General features: G+C 43.7%; 1 protein-coding gene across 1 annotated transcript in view; it reads right to left on the reverse strand.

Annotated features, from left to right (window-relative positions):
• MYO3A (myosin IIIA) overlaps window positions 1-17,916 on the reverse strand; it is a 215,349-nt gene that overhangs the window by 7,443 nt on the left and 189,990 nt on the right. The window contains exon 34 of the mRNA XM_034760222.1: window positions 4,789-4,898. Within this exon, the coding sequence (XP_034616113.1) occupies window positions 4,789-4,898 (110 nt within the window). The remainder of the gene's footprint in view (window positions 1-4,788; window positions 4,899-17,916) is intronic.

Below are 17,916 nucleotides of genomic sequence, written 5' to 3' on the forward strand. Positions count from 1 at the left end.
CCCCTACCTGTATCCTGACTGCCCAAAACCTTCTCCACCCCCCAAAAAGCCCCCCCGTCTCTTGACTGCCCCCTCCAAAATCTCCCTGCCCCTTCTCCTGCCCCCTGGCCCCCTTACCCCACCGCTCAGAACATGGTGTTGGGCTCTGTGCGGAGCCGGACACGTGGCTCCCCCGTCTCTTGACTGCCCCCTCCAGAACCTCCCTGCCCCTTCTCCTGCCCCCTGGCCCCCTCACCCCACCGCTCAGAACATGGTGTTGGGCTCTGTGCGGAGCCGGACACGTGGCTCCCCCGTCTCTTGACTGCCCCCTCCAGAACCTCCCTGCCCCTTCTCCTGCCCCCTGGCCCCCTTACCCCACCGCTCAGAACATGGTGTTGGGCTCTGTGCGGAGCCGGACACGTGGCTCCCCCGTCTCTTGACTGCCCCCTCCAGAACCTCCCTGCCCCTTCTCCTGCCCCCTGGCCCCCTCACCCCACCGCTCAGAACATGGTGTTGGGCTCTGTGCGGAGCCGGACACGTGCTCCCCAGCACAACACACAACCCAGTCCCTGCCCCTGCACAGTGCTGCCGGAGCGGGGCGCTGGGCTGCAGGGGAGGAGGAGCTGCCGAGGCCCGATGCAAACGGCCCGGCAGGCCGGCCGGCTCAGAATGCGGGGAGGGAGGGTAGGGGGGAGGAGGAGCTCTACAGCTGCTCCAGAGTCCAGCCCGGCAAGCTGCAGGGGGAAGGGCTCTGGCTGCCAGAGCCCCATGCGAGAGGCTGACTTTCCTGCAGCCCTCCCAGCCGCGCCTCGCTCTGCATGGAGGGGAAATCCTGGACATTTTGAGTGATTTACAAATTCCCCCCCGGACACTATTTTTAACACAAAAAGGAGGACATGTCTGGGTAAATCCGGACGAATGGTAACCCTAGCTAATGTAGTCCAAGGTCCATCAGGTGAGGTATTTCAGTAGAGATAAAGACATGTTATTACCATTATACAAGGCACTGGTGAAACCTCATCTTGACTACTGTGTGCAGTTCTGGTCTCCCGCATTTAAGAAAGATAAATTTAAAGTGGAACAGATGCAGAGAATGGCTACTAAGGAGGAAAACCTATGTCATGATAGAAGACTTAAGGAGTTTGGCTTGTTTAGCCTAACCAAAAGAAGGCTGAGGGGAGATATGATTGCTCTCTATAAATACATCAGAGGGATGAATACCAGGGAGGGAGAGGTGTTATTTAAGCTAAGCATAGAAGTGGACACAAGAACAAAGGGATATAAACTGGCTATCAAGAAGTTTAGGTTTGAAATTAGATAAAGGTTTCTAACAATCAGAGGAGTGAAGTTCTGGAACAGCCTTCCAAGGGAAGCAGTGGGGACAAAAATCCAAAATGACTTCAAGACAGAGCTTGATAAGTTTATGGAGGGAATCGTATGATGAGACTGTATGATGAGATGGCATGTGGCCCATGTGACTGCTACTATCAAATATCCCCAATGGCCAGAGATGGGACACTAGCTGGGGAGGGCTCTGAGTTACTACAGAGAATTCTTTCCCAGGTGTCTGGCTGGTGGGTCTTGCCCAGATGTTCAGGGACCAACTGACCACCATATTTGGGGTCAGGAAGGAATTTTGCCCCAGTTCAGATTGGCAGAGACCCTCAGGTTTTTTCGCCTTCCTCTGCACCTTGGAGATGGACCACTTCCAGGTTTTAACTAGAGTAAATGGTGGATTCTTTGTAACCTGAAGTCTTTAAATCATGATTTGAGAACTTCAGTAATTCAGCCAGAGGTTATGGGTCTACTAAAGAAGTGGGTAGGCGAGGTTCTGTGGCCTGCAATGTGCAGGAGATCAGACTAGGTGATCACGATTGTCCCGTCAGGCCTTGAAGTCCGAGTCTAAATTCAATGGGAGTTTTGTCACTGGCTTTACAGAAAAAACTGGACTGGGTCCATATATTATAAGCAGTGTACTCTGCTGAAATATGTTACCATTGGGATACATACCCTCCAAAGATACAGAGGAGTGAGAGTTATTTGAGAATGTGAATAATTTCTAATCTATAATAGATTTCTCTCTTTTCAGAGAAAGCAATGCTATGCCGCAGCATTTAGAACAGCATGACTGTTCAAAAGTAATATATTTTAAAGTTTAGAATGGACCTAATTTTGATCTTTCTTATACTGATATAAATCAATAGTAATTTCATGAAAGCTAGCGAATTACACTGGTTTAAAACCAGTGTGAAAAGAAAATCAGGATCCTTTCCTATAACCACCATATTTAGGGTACTGCAACTGATATAGCATAGATCAGTGGTGGGCAACCTGCAGCCCGTCAGGGTAATCCGCTGGCAGACCGCGAGACAGTTTGTTTACATTGACCGTCCACAGGCACGGCCGCCCGCAGCTCCCAGTGGCTGCGGTTCACCGTTCCTGGCCAATGGGAGCTGTGGGAAGCGGATTACCTTGACGGGCTGTGTGTGGCCCACATGCCCCAGGTTGCCCACCACTGGCATAGATTCTTGAGTTCATAACTAAGTACAAAAAGATAGCTCTCCTTTTAATGTGATAGGATGACTATAAATAAATATAGCTATTGTCCCCTTACTAGCATTGTAAAAATAAATGGGCCATATTCTGCCCTCATTTACACCGGTGCAACACTCTGCACTTCTGTGGGGTTGCATGGAGATAAGTGAAGGCGGAATGTGGCTTGTTAATTAATTAATACTGAGAACACTGTGTGAGATATGTACCAGTTCGTGTTGTTGTCCCCACTTTTACAGATGGGGACTGTGAGGTGGAGTGAGTCAGAGCAAAATTTTCAAGGACATCCACCAATATTGTAGGGAGAGCTGGTTGGAAATCATTTTCAATATTTCAATTATTTTTGTCCCAAGTTGAGAGGAAAAGCCCAAATTTCAAAATTTTTGCAGAACAAAATTATGGAAGAAAAAATGTTTGCTCGCGTTGAAAGATTTCATTCTCATATATTCAAAATGTTTCATTTAGATTTCAATCCTTTTTATTTTATATAGAAAACAAGCAAGTACACCTCTACCTTGATATAACGCTGTCCTCAGGAGCCAAAAAATCTTACCGCGTTATAGGTGAAACCACGTTATATCAAACTTGCTTTGATCCACTGGAGTGCGCAGCCCCACCTCCCTGGAGCACTGCTTTACCGTGTTATATCCAAATTCATGTTATATCGGGTCACGTTATATCGGGGTAGAGGTGTATATTTTGAAATGAAAAGTTGTTTCAAAACAAAACAATTAAAACTTTTCATTCCAAACATGTCTAACTGGGACATTTTCTAAATGTTTTCCCCCAATTATTTAAAATGAAATGTCATCAAAATGATACCGTGAAAAAATTTGGTTTAATCAAAATGACGTTTTCTTTGGATGAAATTTTTCAACCAGCTCTAATTTTTGCATGCCCAGTTTGAGACACCTAGAGTGGGTCTACACTGCAGTTAGACACTTGTGGCTGGCCCATGCCAGCTGACTTGGGCTGTTTAATTGTGGTGTAGATGTTCGGGCTCAAACTGCAGCCTGAACTCTGGGACCTTCCCACCTTGCAGGGTCCTAGAACATGGGCTCCATCCAAGGCCCAAAGATCTAGACTGCTGGGCCTTAAACTTTGCCACTGTATCCAATGTCAGCAAGAGAGGCTCACTCACTCTTGAAAAATAAACAATTGACTGACAATAATGTTAATTCATATTTTTTGAAAACTACTACTGAAAACTAGGTTCAAAGATGCCCAGTTTTTGCTGATACCAAGTCAGACAAATAACAAATGAGTTTTCATAAAGTACCAAGATTCTTCACCTAACTGTTTGATCTTTGCTTTGTGGATACACTTTGCACCAATAACACATTTACTTTAAGATGTTAATTTCTTCACATAAAATTCCAAATACAGATTTCTGTGTTACGCTTTACATTTAAAAGTCCTAAACCTCACAAGACTTGTTTTCCTGGAAACAGGTCCTATTCAACATATGCCCATCTCTATTTCAAAATATGAATGTTTCAGTGATAACTTCTTTTATCCTGCTCCTTTGTAATAATTTCCACTGAGAGGGGGCCAATTGTGACAGTCAGTTTAATCAACTGTACTCTTACCTGATGTTAAAATAGGCCAGTGAGAGACATATGCCTCTAACAAATGTACTTAATTGCTCTCTTTATAGGAACCTTCTGAACTGCTTTTTAAATGTCCCTCTTTCTGCTCACCTGCTTGCCTTTTTCAGTGTTGAATGGCATTACAGTCAAGAGTGGAAAGCAGACACTGATATTTGAATCTGGACCAAAAGCTTTACATGGAGACAGTCAAATCCATTAGTTTACTGAGCTGCTTGTCTTCTCCAGTTCCTTCAAAACAGTGATCTGACATTTGGTAAAGGGAGCTGTATACCAACACTGCATATTTTAATATTTGCTCTCTAGGCAAGATCAGACTCTAAATATATTACAGTGATGGCAGTCATTATAAATACCTAGATAGACAGGTCACATAAATACTTCACCCACCTTGTCTGTCTAGATAATATCTTATTACCTCACCCACCCTGTCTCTCTAACATCCTGGGACCAACATGGCTACAACTCTGCATACAACAATAATAAAAAGAGTAAGTGTGAATCTTGGGTTGTTTGAAATCTGGCTATGGATTTGAATTTTGTGGCCCATCCGTTTTTACTGGAAGGGAGTGTCTTCTGCCCATTGTAAAGGATAGGCTTGACAAGATATGCCTGGCAGGTTTTGCCCACAAAAGTTAGTCAAGCTTACATGTATTAGAGTATAGTATGTGGAGTCTTCAGGATTATTTAAAGTTTTGGGTGTTCGCGGTCTCCTTGGTGGTCGCTGTAGGGGATGAAAGTCTTCTGATTTGGTGGCAACTGTAAAAAAGAGCAAGAGACACTCATGTTCATTTGTTCACAGGATGAGTGTGCATCATAAATGTCTCTCTTGTTATGTTTTTATCTGACAATGAAAAACACTTTCAGCTACTTTTAACACTTAAAAAAAAGTAAGTGTTTTGGACATTTCCAGGACCATGCTTGGAAGAAATGTAGATCTGTTAAACCCACCTTCAGCAATGCCCATAACACAGATCACACAGAAATTGCCATGTTGGAACAGATCAATGGTCCATCTAGTATGGAACGCTCTCTCTGACACAGGCTAATGCTGGATGTTTCAAGGAAAGGTGCTGGGAGCCAGTGATCAGGTATTTCTCTGTGCCCTTTGTCCTTTTCCCTGTCCTGTATGGAAACTTGTCCATTTAATTCCTTATAGCTAAGGCTGTGAGTTTGTCAATGAGGTCACGGATTCCGTGACTTTCCATGACCCCCCTGACTTCTGCAGCAGCCGGTGTGGCTGGCTCCAGGGCTGCCTGAGCAGCTTAGGCAGCCCCTGGGCCAATTGCACTGGCTGCCGCTGGGGCAGTCTCAGTCCACCGCCTCCCCCACCCCCCAGCAGCAGCAGGAGGAGTTTGGGTGGGGAGCTCAGGGCTGGGGGTTGGGGTGTGGGAGGGGGTGAGGGTTCTGGGTGGTGCTTACCTTGGGGGGACTCCTCAGAAGCGGCAACATGTCCCTCTCTTTCAGCTCCTAGCTCCGTGCACTGCTTCTGCCCGCAGGCACCATGCCCGCAGTTCCCGTTGGCCGCGATTCCTGGTCAATGGGAGCTGCGGAGCTGACAGTGCGTGGACCTAGGAGCTTAGGGAGGGACATGTCATTGCTCCCAAGAAGCTGGGTAGGGAGCCTGCCAATCCCACCAACTCCAACCCCCCAGCACCAGCGGGGGGCCCCAGGCTTCTCCCACCCGAGCACCCGCGGTGCCCCTTGGACCACCCCCCCGAGCCCCGGTCCCCCCCCCCCCGGCCACCCCCCCCGAGCACCTGCCCCCCTCCCTACACACCTGTGGCATCCCCCGGGCCACCCCCCCCAGCGCACTCGCAGCCCAGGCTGCCACCCTCCCAGCACCTGCAGCATCCCCCGGGCCATCCCCCTGCGAGCACCCCTCCCCCCCAGATTTAGTCAGGGATATAGTACAAGTCATGGACAGGTTACTTGCTGTGAATTTTTGTTTACTGCCTATGACCCGTCCATGACTTTTACTAAAAATACACATGACTAAAATATAGCCTTACTTCTAGTCACTGTTTAAGTGCTCAAATTTTTTAGTGTCCTAGTTGGGCGCATTTATCTGTAGATTCAACTGCAATCTCATCTTCCAATCTCCTTAATTATCTGTCACTTAATCTAGTATAATTGAAAATATAGCTAACGGGAATCTGGTTTATTTCACCTCACTGAACAATGGCTTTCCATTCCCTTTATCACATACTAAAGTCACGGCTCCCTGTAGTTGTAGCCTGTACTTTACAGGCATTCGCAAAAAATTGAACATTGGTTGGCAAGTAGAAATCATGAGAATGAGAATCAGGCCTAATGTCTTTATTTTTGTTATGCACATTCCTCTTTTATATGAAACCAAACACCTCTAAAGACTTATTCACATATGCTAATGAAAAGCCAGTAACATATAAACATGTCCTCCACTGAATGAGATATTGCTAATGCCAGGAGTCCCATTTTTTACCTATTAAAAGGTTGATTCTTGGAGACAAGAAAAGAGCAGAATTTACCCTTGTTAATGATTTTTAAATGTAAGAAGTGAGCAACCCTGCATGAAAAAAAATGTTACTTCCAGAACTGTAAAAGCATAAGAAATATCATCAGACATTTATCTTATCTTATTCTCCAGTCTTTCCACCAATGTGAATATGACCAGAGCAACATGCGCCATATTTAATGGAAAATATTACAAGTAGAGCTGGTCAGAATATTTTTTCACAAAATGTATTTTCATCAAAAGATGCTGTTTTGTCAAAACCAAAACTTTGCCAGGAGGGATCGGTTTTGACAAAGATTTTGATGGGAAGATTTCCGAGTTCCAGGGCACGGGAGAGACCCCTAAAATCAAAAACTGGCCCTTTTTGTTCCAAAAATGGACATTTTTCACACATTTCTGTTTCATGAAAACATTCAAAAGATTTTGTTTTCATTCTGATGCAGAATGAAACCAAATTTGTAACCATTTAAAGTTGTCATAAAACAGAATTGTCATCCCCTGGCCTGCTCTGATTTCAGAGTTAGATATTGGCATCTGAGCTACACTGGTTGGTAAATATGAAACAAAATAGAAAATAAAAGTTCTCTGGACATCCTGAAATTGCTTCATGAAAAGCACACAGCTTTTATATTGACTCTTCTGTACTGAAGGGTAGTAAGTATTAATACCCGTTGAGGTCCTGCACACCCAATCTAAACACTTGCATGCACCATGTGCATCATGGAAGATTAATCCAAAAGCGATGTCAAGGCCAGATCATTTCCTTGGTTCTGTGCAAAGAAGAACCCTCTGTGGATCATAGTCTCTTCACATGGAAAGGGAGAGCCAGGCACCTCTACATCAGTGTTCCCTTTCCTTTAAACCCATGGAGGACTGTGGTTGTGGGGAACCAGGAGTATACAGGGAGTGGCTGAGGCAGGAGATGAGCATCGTCCCCCCTGTGCTCAGCATCAACACCAGAGGAAAGTTAATAAAGACAGTGACAGCTGTGGAGCTTCCTTCACACTGGGATGGCCCCAGGGTAGGCACTGCTGAGGCGCCTGTAGCAGTGAAGCTGTGTTGCTGCCCTGTTAACAGGGAGCAGGGCAAAGCCAAGGGATAACGTGAGAGTACAGGATCTCAGCACTGATGGCATTGTGTCCCAGTATATCTTCAAGACTGGCCGGGTTTTAGGCTGGGCCCCTGGTCTTCCCTTCCCCACAACAAAATAATTCAGAGGAAACACCATGAGGGAAACTTCTGAGTTTCCTGGCCCATACATGGATATTGTTCTTGGGGACAGAATCTGCCCCACAATGGCTTATTCACGTTGCTAACTACTGAAAGTATATTCCGCTGCAATGGTAATCCATTGAAGTACTGCTGTTCTCCCTGAAGTGAGTTTTGCCCATGAACCAGAGTGCTAACAACGCTCAGGGGGGTAAGGAAGGAAAGAATACATTTTGTTCTCTAAGGGTACGTCTGCACTGAAATTAAAAACCTGGGGATGGCTCATGCCAGCTGACTTGGGCTCAAAGGGCTTGGGCTGCGGGGACATCCGTGCTTGGGCTGCAGCCCTAACTCTGGGACCCTCCTTGCAGGGTCCTAGAGCCTGGGCTCCAGCCCAAGCTCAAATGTCTACACCGCAATTAAACAGCCCTTTAGTCTGACTCCCAAAAGCCTGAGTCAGCTGGCATGGGCCAGGTATGGGAGTCTAATTGCAGTGTAGATATATCCTAATAGCTCCCAGAAATTTTTGTTTATTTTACTCTGGGGAAGTAAAATCTATTCTACCTACATCATAACACCTTTTTAATTAAGAATGTGGCACAAGTAGTTATAATGAGAAATGATCATCAGTGTTGGCGCCTGGAAAATTAGCTGTATACGTTTTTTGTTATGTGTGATAAATAAGGCTTGTAAAGGTCACTGGTATATTGAGGAGCCAGAAGGAATAATGTTAATTTAAACTGTAATAGGGTAATGATTCCATTTATTGTTTCAGCTTCTTATCTGAAATGCAAACTGCTCCTAATGTAATGAATGGACTATTATCTCAACATTTTATCTTTAAGAGAACAATGGTATTTTTCAAAGTCAGGGTATAGATAATTCACTTTAGACAATGAAATTTACATACAACTAATTCATTTTACTAAATTGAGATTAAATATGAATCATAGTTTCATTTAAACAGATATACTGGGCCTAATACAGATACATTCTACTTTACTGATTCTACTCTTGTTATGATGCTGGTTTTACACTGGGGCAATTCAATTGGCTTCAGTGGCGTTATGGTTGACTTACACAGAAGATAGAGTAGAGTCAATCCCATTGTATTTTATTTGCAAACACATCAGGAGTCTAAATCAGAAATTATAACCTAAAATGATAAAAGTAGTTTAATTAACTATCATAAAAACTCTGTTATATGTTTTCAAAAATTGTATCTGAGTGATTGCTATGATCACATGAAAATCTGGAAAAAACTAACAAAAATGTGGAGCATTAGGAAAAACCCAAGAAAGTAGATCTGTTGTTTTTATAGTCACACAAGAGATCATTACCCTACCTGCTATCACATTATTCATTATCTTATCTGACACATCATCACTGTCAAAGACCTAAAGTATACTTTTCTTTCAGATGAAAAGTATTCCAGTCGAAATTAGCTGAGAGAGTCACTCCTTTGCATAGCTGCACTGAAAATTACTCTTCCTACACTCAGAAAAATTATTTTAACGATCATAAGGTCTCAGTAAGACAACTTGCTTTGATTACTGAAAATTATATTGCTAACAAGAGCATCTTTTTACCTAGACCTAAATCATTTGGAAAAATCTGCCAACATAAATGTCTATATTATACTTTCCATATACATATCTAAATTTGACTTGCATGCCCTTGCTTCATGGATGAGATGAGGGTTCAATTGGTTCAAGTTACTTCCGCCTTCCTCCATTTTTTCCAACTCCTATAAATCTCCTGAGCCTGGAAATCTTTATTTCCTGCCTTTTCATCAAATGGAGCTCTCCTTCTATATATTCAGCCCCAATGGGATTAAGCACAATTCTTGCAAGTTCCAAGCAGCCTCTGCTAGCTCTACTACCAGCTGCTATAGACATTTTCTCTTTCAATACATCACTTCCTGTTACATACCACAGAGGCTAACTGCGCAATTACTATAATATCTTGTATACTATAATATCTGATAGGCCAAATTCTACTTTCAGTTACACTGGTGTAAATCTGAAGTTGATGGAGTAAGTCCAGATTTGAGGAACACCAGTGTAACTGAGAGGAGAACTTGAGTAGTAGTAATTGAGATTAGGAGCCATAGCAGTGATGAAGTTGGTTTCAGGGGCTTTACATGCTGCAGTACTGACACCAGAAACTATGAAAAAAGAAGTTAGGGGGACTGAATTATTATTCTGGAGAACAGCAGGCCCTTTAAGATTATAACCCTAAAACTCTGAATTTCCCTTCTTTGTGAAGTTCCAAAGAAAGCCACAGATGTGTCTGGATTTATTTTTTGAATTACCCAAGATGTAACTCCATTGATTCACATGGAGTTACACCACAGATGAATTTAGCCCTACCCAGAATTTAGTTCACTTACCCAGAGAGTCAACTAGTGGTTAATAGATTTCTTTCTGCTCTTAGTTTTGTGTGTTCTTTTCTTATGAAATACAAATACTGTAGTTGGTATTTGTAATATGGGACAACTCATTATGCATAGAGTAATGAAATCTGCTTTTCATTAGTTGTCAATACTACCAGAGAACTTCTACTTAGTAGGTTTTGGTTGGAAGGCAAATTAGATTCATGAACCTTAGAGAAGATGAATTTCTGTGTGCTTGTTTTCCAGACATTCAGCACACCATTGCAGTGGGTGATGAGACAGAAAGCAGGAGGAAAATCATCCCTTTCTATCAGGCCCATTAAACTTTGCTTCTATAGTCTGTTACTCAGAAAAGGGTCTCTCATGGTGCCTGATCTCTCCATAGTAAATTACAAGATGGCATAATTTTGTCCAGGGTTTCACGTGCATCTAGGAGGAGCTGACCAGCTGGGCTTTATTTCTGCATATTTGAAAGGAAAAATAATACTTTATAGCTAATTTAAATATTTCTAAAGCACCTATCTCTCTAGTATTCAGGTGCTACTGGCACTCATATGGTACTTTTAATCTCCAGGTTTCATTACACTTTGCAAAGATGGGTGAGCATTATTATCCCTATTTTACTGATGCGGTAACAGAGACACAGAAAGGTTAAGTGACTTGCTCAAGGTTACGTGACAGCAAGTCATTAGCACAGTCAGGAATAGAAGCTACATCTCCTGATTCTCCACTCTATACACCATAGCTGTTATGCAAACAGGCCACCATCAGTGACATACATGGATGTATCAGTAGGGAAAAATTTTAGTGGATAAGGAGAATTTAGAATAAAAAAATGTTAATATTACATAAAACATTACATTTATTGAGATTCTACCATTAGGAATACAGCTGAACAGCTAAAAAAAAAAAAAGATTCTGTTCAGACAGCATGAGTGCACACCATGAATACAATCACAATCAATAGCTAAAACAAGGAGGTTTTGCTTTAGTGACTTAGATTTTTTTTTTAACCTTAACAATAGCATTCACTATAACCTATGCTCAGGAAGGCAAATTTTTTGTGCTGTATGGGCATGAAACACCCTATCAAAATTTATGTTTGTGCAAGTGATACTCAAATGTTTAAGAAGGACAAGTTTGGATTCCAAAAGTATGGCACAGATGTATATAGGATCAAGGTGGCAAATTCACTGATCAAGTATGTGAGTAGGATGGTTGGCAGTTAATGTTAAGAAATGTTTAACAGTTCTGTTAGGAAATTAAAGCTATTAGAATATACAATTTTGTTGTATTGTCTGGCACCAAGCAACAAAAACTAAACAGAGGTGAGAGAGTTAACTCAAAGGCCTTCCTACTTCATTACTTCGCCCTTATTCAGGCAAAGCACTGACTGACCAAAAAAAAAAAAAAAAAAAGAATATAGACTTCAGGATTTGGACCATCCACAGGCACTGACTTTTGTTTTCGCTGGTGGGTGCTCCTCTCTGCCTCTTCAGCCCACACAAGCGGCAGGTGGGGGCTTGGGGGAGGTGAAGAGGCCGAGCAGGGCTGGGGCTTTCGGGCGGAGCACAGGCAGAGCAGGGGCGGGGTCACAGGAAGGGCGCTGGGGCCCACAAAAGATTAATCTGGCCCTGCGGGTGCTAAGCAACCCCTATTTTTTTTGGTCGGTGCTTGAGCCCTGGAGCACCCACAGTGTCGGCACCTATGTTCACAGCTATTTGTACGTGTTCTGAGCAAGGCAACAGGAATTCTCTAGAAATTGGGGTGAGCATCTGTGAATTAGTTTGAAATATTCAAGTACCCACTGCCGAAGTAAGAAAAGCTTGAAGAAGGTCAGTAAATATCACTCCCCCTGCAGGCTTAGCAGTAGCTGCAGATTCCTGGTGTATTGATATTTTGGCAGTGGTCCAGAACTGAGAGCTCACTCCTGCAATGGACTAAGTGCTGTCAACTTCTACTGACTTAAATGGGAGGTGAAGGTGCTGAGCCTCTTTCAGGATCATGCTCTGGGCATACCACATTTAGGACTAGCACAACAATAAATCCTTTGTAGAAACGAATGCCTTGTCTCTGAGCTGCTTGTAATCTGAGATCGGCGAAGCCCAGGATGGGATGGATGGGACAAAGTGGCTGTATACCACCTGTCTGGCCCCCTGGATTCTGTGCCCTGCCAGGGATCTGTCCAGTTCCCAGCATAAACTAGAGCTTCCAGAGGGTTGCTTTCAGGGCTGGTTCTAGGGGTGAGTGAGCAGGTGAGCTGTTGCTTGGCTGCTTGGGTGAGTGGGGGAACCAAAAATATTTTCCATCAGCAAAACAGCTAGGGTTGCTACTGGCTGCTTTAACTGACACTTGGCTGCCACAGCACCTAAAGGGCCTGTGAAGGGGCGCTAATCTCTGGAGCGCCTCCAAGTGGCAGGGTGTAGCACCACAGTCCTTTTATCACTCCTGGCTTGCCTGCAGGCGGATGTTGGTGTGTCTTCAGTGGGTTGGCCCTCTGGGTGAGTCACAAAGTCCTTCTGGGGTAGTAAAGAGTCCAATGAATAATCTATTTTGCCCTCACTACAGTCTTCAGCCCTGGCTCTGGGCCCATTGAATTCTGCCCTTTCTTCAGGCTCCCAAATAAGTCCTGTCCCCTTCTTAGGGTTTCTGCCAATTTACCTGTGGCTGATAGAGGAATCCAGGCCCACCCAACTCCAGGTTCCACCCCACGGACCCTCTAAACAGCAGCCAGATATGGCTCAATTCAATTAGTTCCTGCTTCTTCCCAGGGCCTATTCCCACCTGGCCCCTTTTGGCTTCACCTTTATCTCAGGGTTAAGGGTCTTGGGTCCTCTTTCTGCAAACCCAGCTATGCAAAATACAGCCAGATACAAACTCTGTCTGTCCCTTGAGCTTCTGGCCAGAGCAGAGGACCCTTCCTCACACCTCTGGTCCCAACTAGGAACTGACCTTCTAGGCCACTCAACTTCTTTTATCTGGGCCTGCTGGGCTCTGATTGGCTGTCACTAGTCCTTCTGGCCCTTGGAGGATCAGGTCTCCCTAGCTTCCAAGATGGCTGCTTCAGTGAGGCATCTCTAGGCAAGGTTGGAGGATCCACCTTTACTGCTCTTTTCCTCCCACCTCGCTGCTTTCTGGGGTCTGGTGTAGTAGGACTGCAGGGCCCCCTATAGGGAGCTGCAAAGGCCAGGTACAGCCCATCACAGGACCATTACAGCAGCCAAAAAATGACTGGACAGCAGAAGGAGTTGATTGTGTTACTTTCCCTAGCCATGCCCCTCTGCTGGAGGGTTGTTCGGAAGGGGACCGAGCAGGGCTGTTCTGCTGGCCCTATGCCATCTAGAGATTCCCCCTACATCTGGGTAACTCCCGAGAAGCTAGTTATACCTGCATTCTGACAGCTTAAAGCAGAAGGAACATAAGCCCAAATCAGGGCCAAAACACCTGAATCTTCACTCCCTTGCATACTGGGCTAGGTCCTCAGATGTATCAGAGCTCCTCATGCTTTGCCAGGACCAAGAGGGGGTAATCTGGAGTGGATCTTTTGCACCCATTTGAATTTCACTCTAAAAGTAGAAAATTCTTTAGTGGAGCTTTTGCATTTGATCTTCCATTTAGGTACTTGAGGTGATGGGAATCATCATTTTCCTGGAAAGAGATATATTCTGTAAATCCTGCTAGTGAACAGCCTATGGAGACTGGTTCATTTCAGGACCCTGGCACGCATTGCCTCATGCCTTTTTGTAAAACTGGACCAAAGTTCTTTTACAGCCTATTTAAAAAACCTGCTGAAATAAGGTTACTTTGGCCTTCTCGACACAGATGTATTTTTAAAAAAACTGCATATTTTGCATTTTTTTTATTAAATTGAACATACTTTAAAACCTTTTACATTGGCACAACCACATCAGCCAGTTCTCCTGCAGCCCCTTAGCTTCTGTGATTAGTAGAAATAATTTTCTGCAAAGTATAAAAATGTTATCTTTGGAGCTGCTAAGCTGTCAAAATGAACAATGCCAGTCTATTCGTAGATAAAGGCAGACGCGTTCCTGTTTGGCATACAAAATGCAATTCTAGATTCATGCGTACAGCTGTAAAATGACACATTAAACAAGTGATGTTGAGGAAAATGTGTACAATTATCATTTAAATCATCATAGTAATTATATAAATCTAAATGTCATCTGATTTAAAGACAAGCAAAGGGTCGGCAATCATTGCCATCCACTGATTAATGCCTTTATTGGGGACAGAACAGCAAGGGAGCCATTCAGTGTGAAAACTGCACTAAATAAAAATAAAATCATTGCTTCAAAATGAGTAGGAAAGAAGATGGCAAGGCTTCTTTCCGTATTATAAACAGTATATCACTTAGTGATAGACCATATATGTCTGGCCTAGTTAGCCATACTATAGATAGCTTAGTTTATTGGTTCAGATTTTTTTTTCTAGAGCTGCCCATGATTTTTATGAAGAAAAATTCAGTTTTAGGGATTGCTTCTAGATAACTGATGCTTGTGTGCAGTATCTTTGTTCTGTGGACATGAAGGTCACTACACACCAGAATGGGACACAATAATTCAACAAAAGAAGCAGGTGAAATAGGAGTACATTTCTTACTAATCTACAGTTCATTTTTACATACAGTACATTCAGAAAGAAAAAGTGCAAACCAATTGGTAATGTTTTGTATACAGTAAGTACTTAAATGGAAGCCCATATTTCCCATATGTATTCTGCATGCCCATTTCAGATAATATACAGCTATAGTAAATGAACACTTATTGGGATGTACAGGGTTATTGTTAAGATACATATCTTACTGAAGCCAGTTCTGCTATGCCTAGATTCAAACTATTTGACTTTCAAGCTTTGTAATTACTCCAGTATTTTCTCTTATTTTAATATATTGCACACTCCTGTTTATGCCCATCTGATACAGGAGCTTTGCTTGGTGTACAGGACAGGATTCCCAGTCTGCATAAAACCATTCCCCAAGCAAATCTGAACCCCCTCCTCCTCCCTCTCCCTGCTCTTCTCTTCATCACTATTCAAATGTAGCATTAATCATCCTTTAACAAACGTTCTAAGAACTGATGAGGGTTAATTCTCCCTCAAGATTGGAGCAGTATTGCACGGGGTGGAGCCCCGCTGGGCTGTGGAACTCCAGATGGGGCTTCACACCAAAAGCACATCAGGTTCAGGAGAATTAATAGAATTTCATACATAATGGATGAATAGAACTCCTGACACCCTCGTCCCAGCTTTAGCCCAGTCAAGCTTCCTTTACGCTTATCAAACCACCCTTTGACAGTTCATTGTCTGGCAGAAGCTATCTTTGTTAGCTTTATTGTGATAAGTAGCATCACTTAAGTAGGAACTGCTAGTTAGTAGAAACTGCTAGTGTCAATTACACAGAACATGCAAGTTTAGCATATACAATTGAACCTCTGAGTTACGAACACCACAGTTACGAACTAACTGGCAAACCACACACCGCATTTCGAACCAGAAATACGCAGTCAGATAGCAGCAGAAACAAACAAACAAACAAAAGAAAGAAAGAAAGAAAGAAAAAGCAAATACAGTACTGTGTTAAATGTAAACTACTAAAAATAAAGGGAAAGTTTAAAAAAAAGATTTGACAAGGTAAGGAAACTGTTTCAGTGCTTGTTTCATTTAAATTAAGATGGTTAAAAGCAGCATTTTTCTTCTGCATAGTAAAGTTTCAAAGCTGTATTAAGTCAATCTTCAGTTGTAAACTTTTGAAAGAACGATCATAACGTTTTGTTCAGAGTTATGAACATTTCAGAGTTATGACTACAAAAATAATTTTCCTCCTTTGGTATTCACCCCTTCTTGTCAACTGTTGAGAATGGGCCACTTCCAGGGCCGGCTCCAGGCACCAGCTCAGCAAATAGGTGCTTGGGGCGGCCAAGGGGAAGGGGTGGCACGTCAGGCTTTTCGCCGGCAATTTGGCGGTGGGTCCCTCGGTCCCTCTCGGAGGGAAGGACCTGCCACCGAAGTGCCGCCGAAGAAGAAAGCGGCACGGTGGAGCTGCTGCCAAAGTGCCGCCAATCGCGATCACGGCTGTTTTTTTTTTTCTGCCGTTTGGGGCGGCAAAAACCGTGGAGCCGGCCCTGGCCACTTCCACCTTAACTGAATTGGCCTTGTTAGCACTGACCCCCCAATTGGTAAGGCAACTCCAATCTTTTTATGTGCTGTAATTTTATACTGCTCACTGTATTTTTCACTCCATATATCTGATGAAGTAGGTTTTAGCCCACGAAAGCTTATGCTCAAATAAATTTGTTAGTCTCTAAGGTGCCACAAGGACTCCTTGTTGCTTTTTGTCCATTTCAAAGGTGTTCGTAAATCTGAGGTTGTATAGTACAAACAAATACTGCCAAACTCTGACCTAGTGCAGGTGGTTGCAATGCCAGTCAAGTTACCCTCTTGCTCCAGGTATTAATTTCACCCAGGATGTGTGCTTAGTGACATTATATAAAATAAACAAATTGCACATAAAGGTAATTTCAATTACTGTAGCATTAAGAAAAGCAGTAACATAGGTACCTACAATGCAAAACATGTTTTGTGCAATATATTGTTCTGGTAATCAATAAAATCCTGGGTAGTCAGCTGACACACATCACAACGTGTTTATGGCATCTCTGAGACAAAGAGCGTCCTCTCAGAGGATCACTTCTCAATATGCTGCATCATTGTCCTCAATAAAAGGAGGTACTTGTTTTACAATCAGCAGATATACTTTTTAGTTCCCAGGAGTTTGATCTCCCCACTCAGTGATCTCCACACCATATTAGGTTAATCTTTTGTAAAATAAATTAAAAAAAAATTGTTAAAAAAACCCATAACCAAGTGGCAAGGATTCCAAGGCTACAAGCATGGGTGGCGGGTATCAAAGGCCAGGGCAGGCTAAGCCTCCCCTAACCCAGGCCATGGCCTGGCCAGGTTCCACCTGAGGCCTCGCTTTCCTCCCCCTCTCCCCTGAAGCCGGCAGGGCCACAGTTCCAGCCGGTGGCCTGGAACTCGGGCCTACCAGTGGGTCAGCCCGGGAGTTGGGCTAGTGGCTGGGGCTGGCTGGTGGCCTGGTGCTGGGGCCAGCCGGGCTGGGGCTCCTCCGGTAGTGTGTGTGGGAGCCTGGGGGCTCCTCTGGCCATGGTGGGGAGAAGTGGCAAGGTCAGTGGGTTAGGCTCCCCGAAGGAGGGTTTCACCTGCCACCCATGGCTACAAGTTCATAACGATGGGCGGGACCTGGTGTGAAATGGACCAGGAATGCACCAGCAATGGGAGAGGGTTGAGTAGCAGCAGCTGAGCAACTCTATACCATACCAGGATTCTCATAGGTAGAGAGAATCCTACACTGGCTGGAGTCACCAGCTTTAAGACAGTTTTGTGACCCATAACAAAGCCACCTTAATGGCCTGGAGAATTGGGCCCTAAATTCATAGCTTTGATCAAAGTGTCATGTGATTGTGGGTGGTTAGCACTTATAGGTGGGTAACTTGTAAAGCAATTTTCAAACTTCTTTTACTGGGAAGTAGTCACTGTCTTCCAATCCTGTTGATTGGAGAAGGAAGATATAGTTTGTTTAGAAACCCTCTTGGAGAAAGTGACAGGGGATTGGTTTGCTGGGGTTTCTCTTTAAAGGA

This window comes from Trachemys scripta, chromosome 2 (assembly GCF_013100865.1).
Source record: "Trachemys scripta elegans isolate TJP31775 chromosome 2, CAS_Tse_1.0, whole genome shotgun sequence".
Lineage (NCBI taxonomy): Eukaryota > Metazoa > Chordata > Testudines > Emydidae > Trachemys > Trachemys scripta.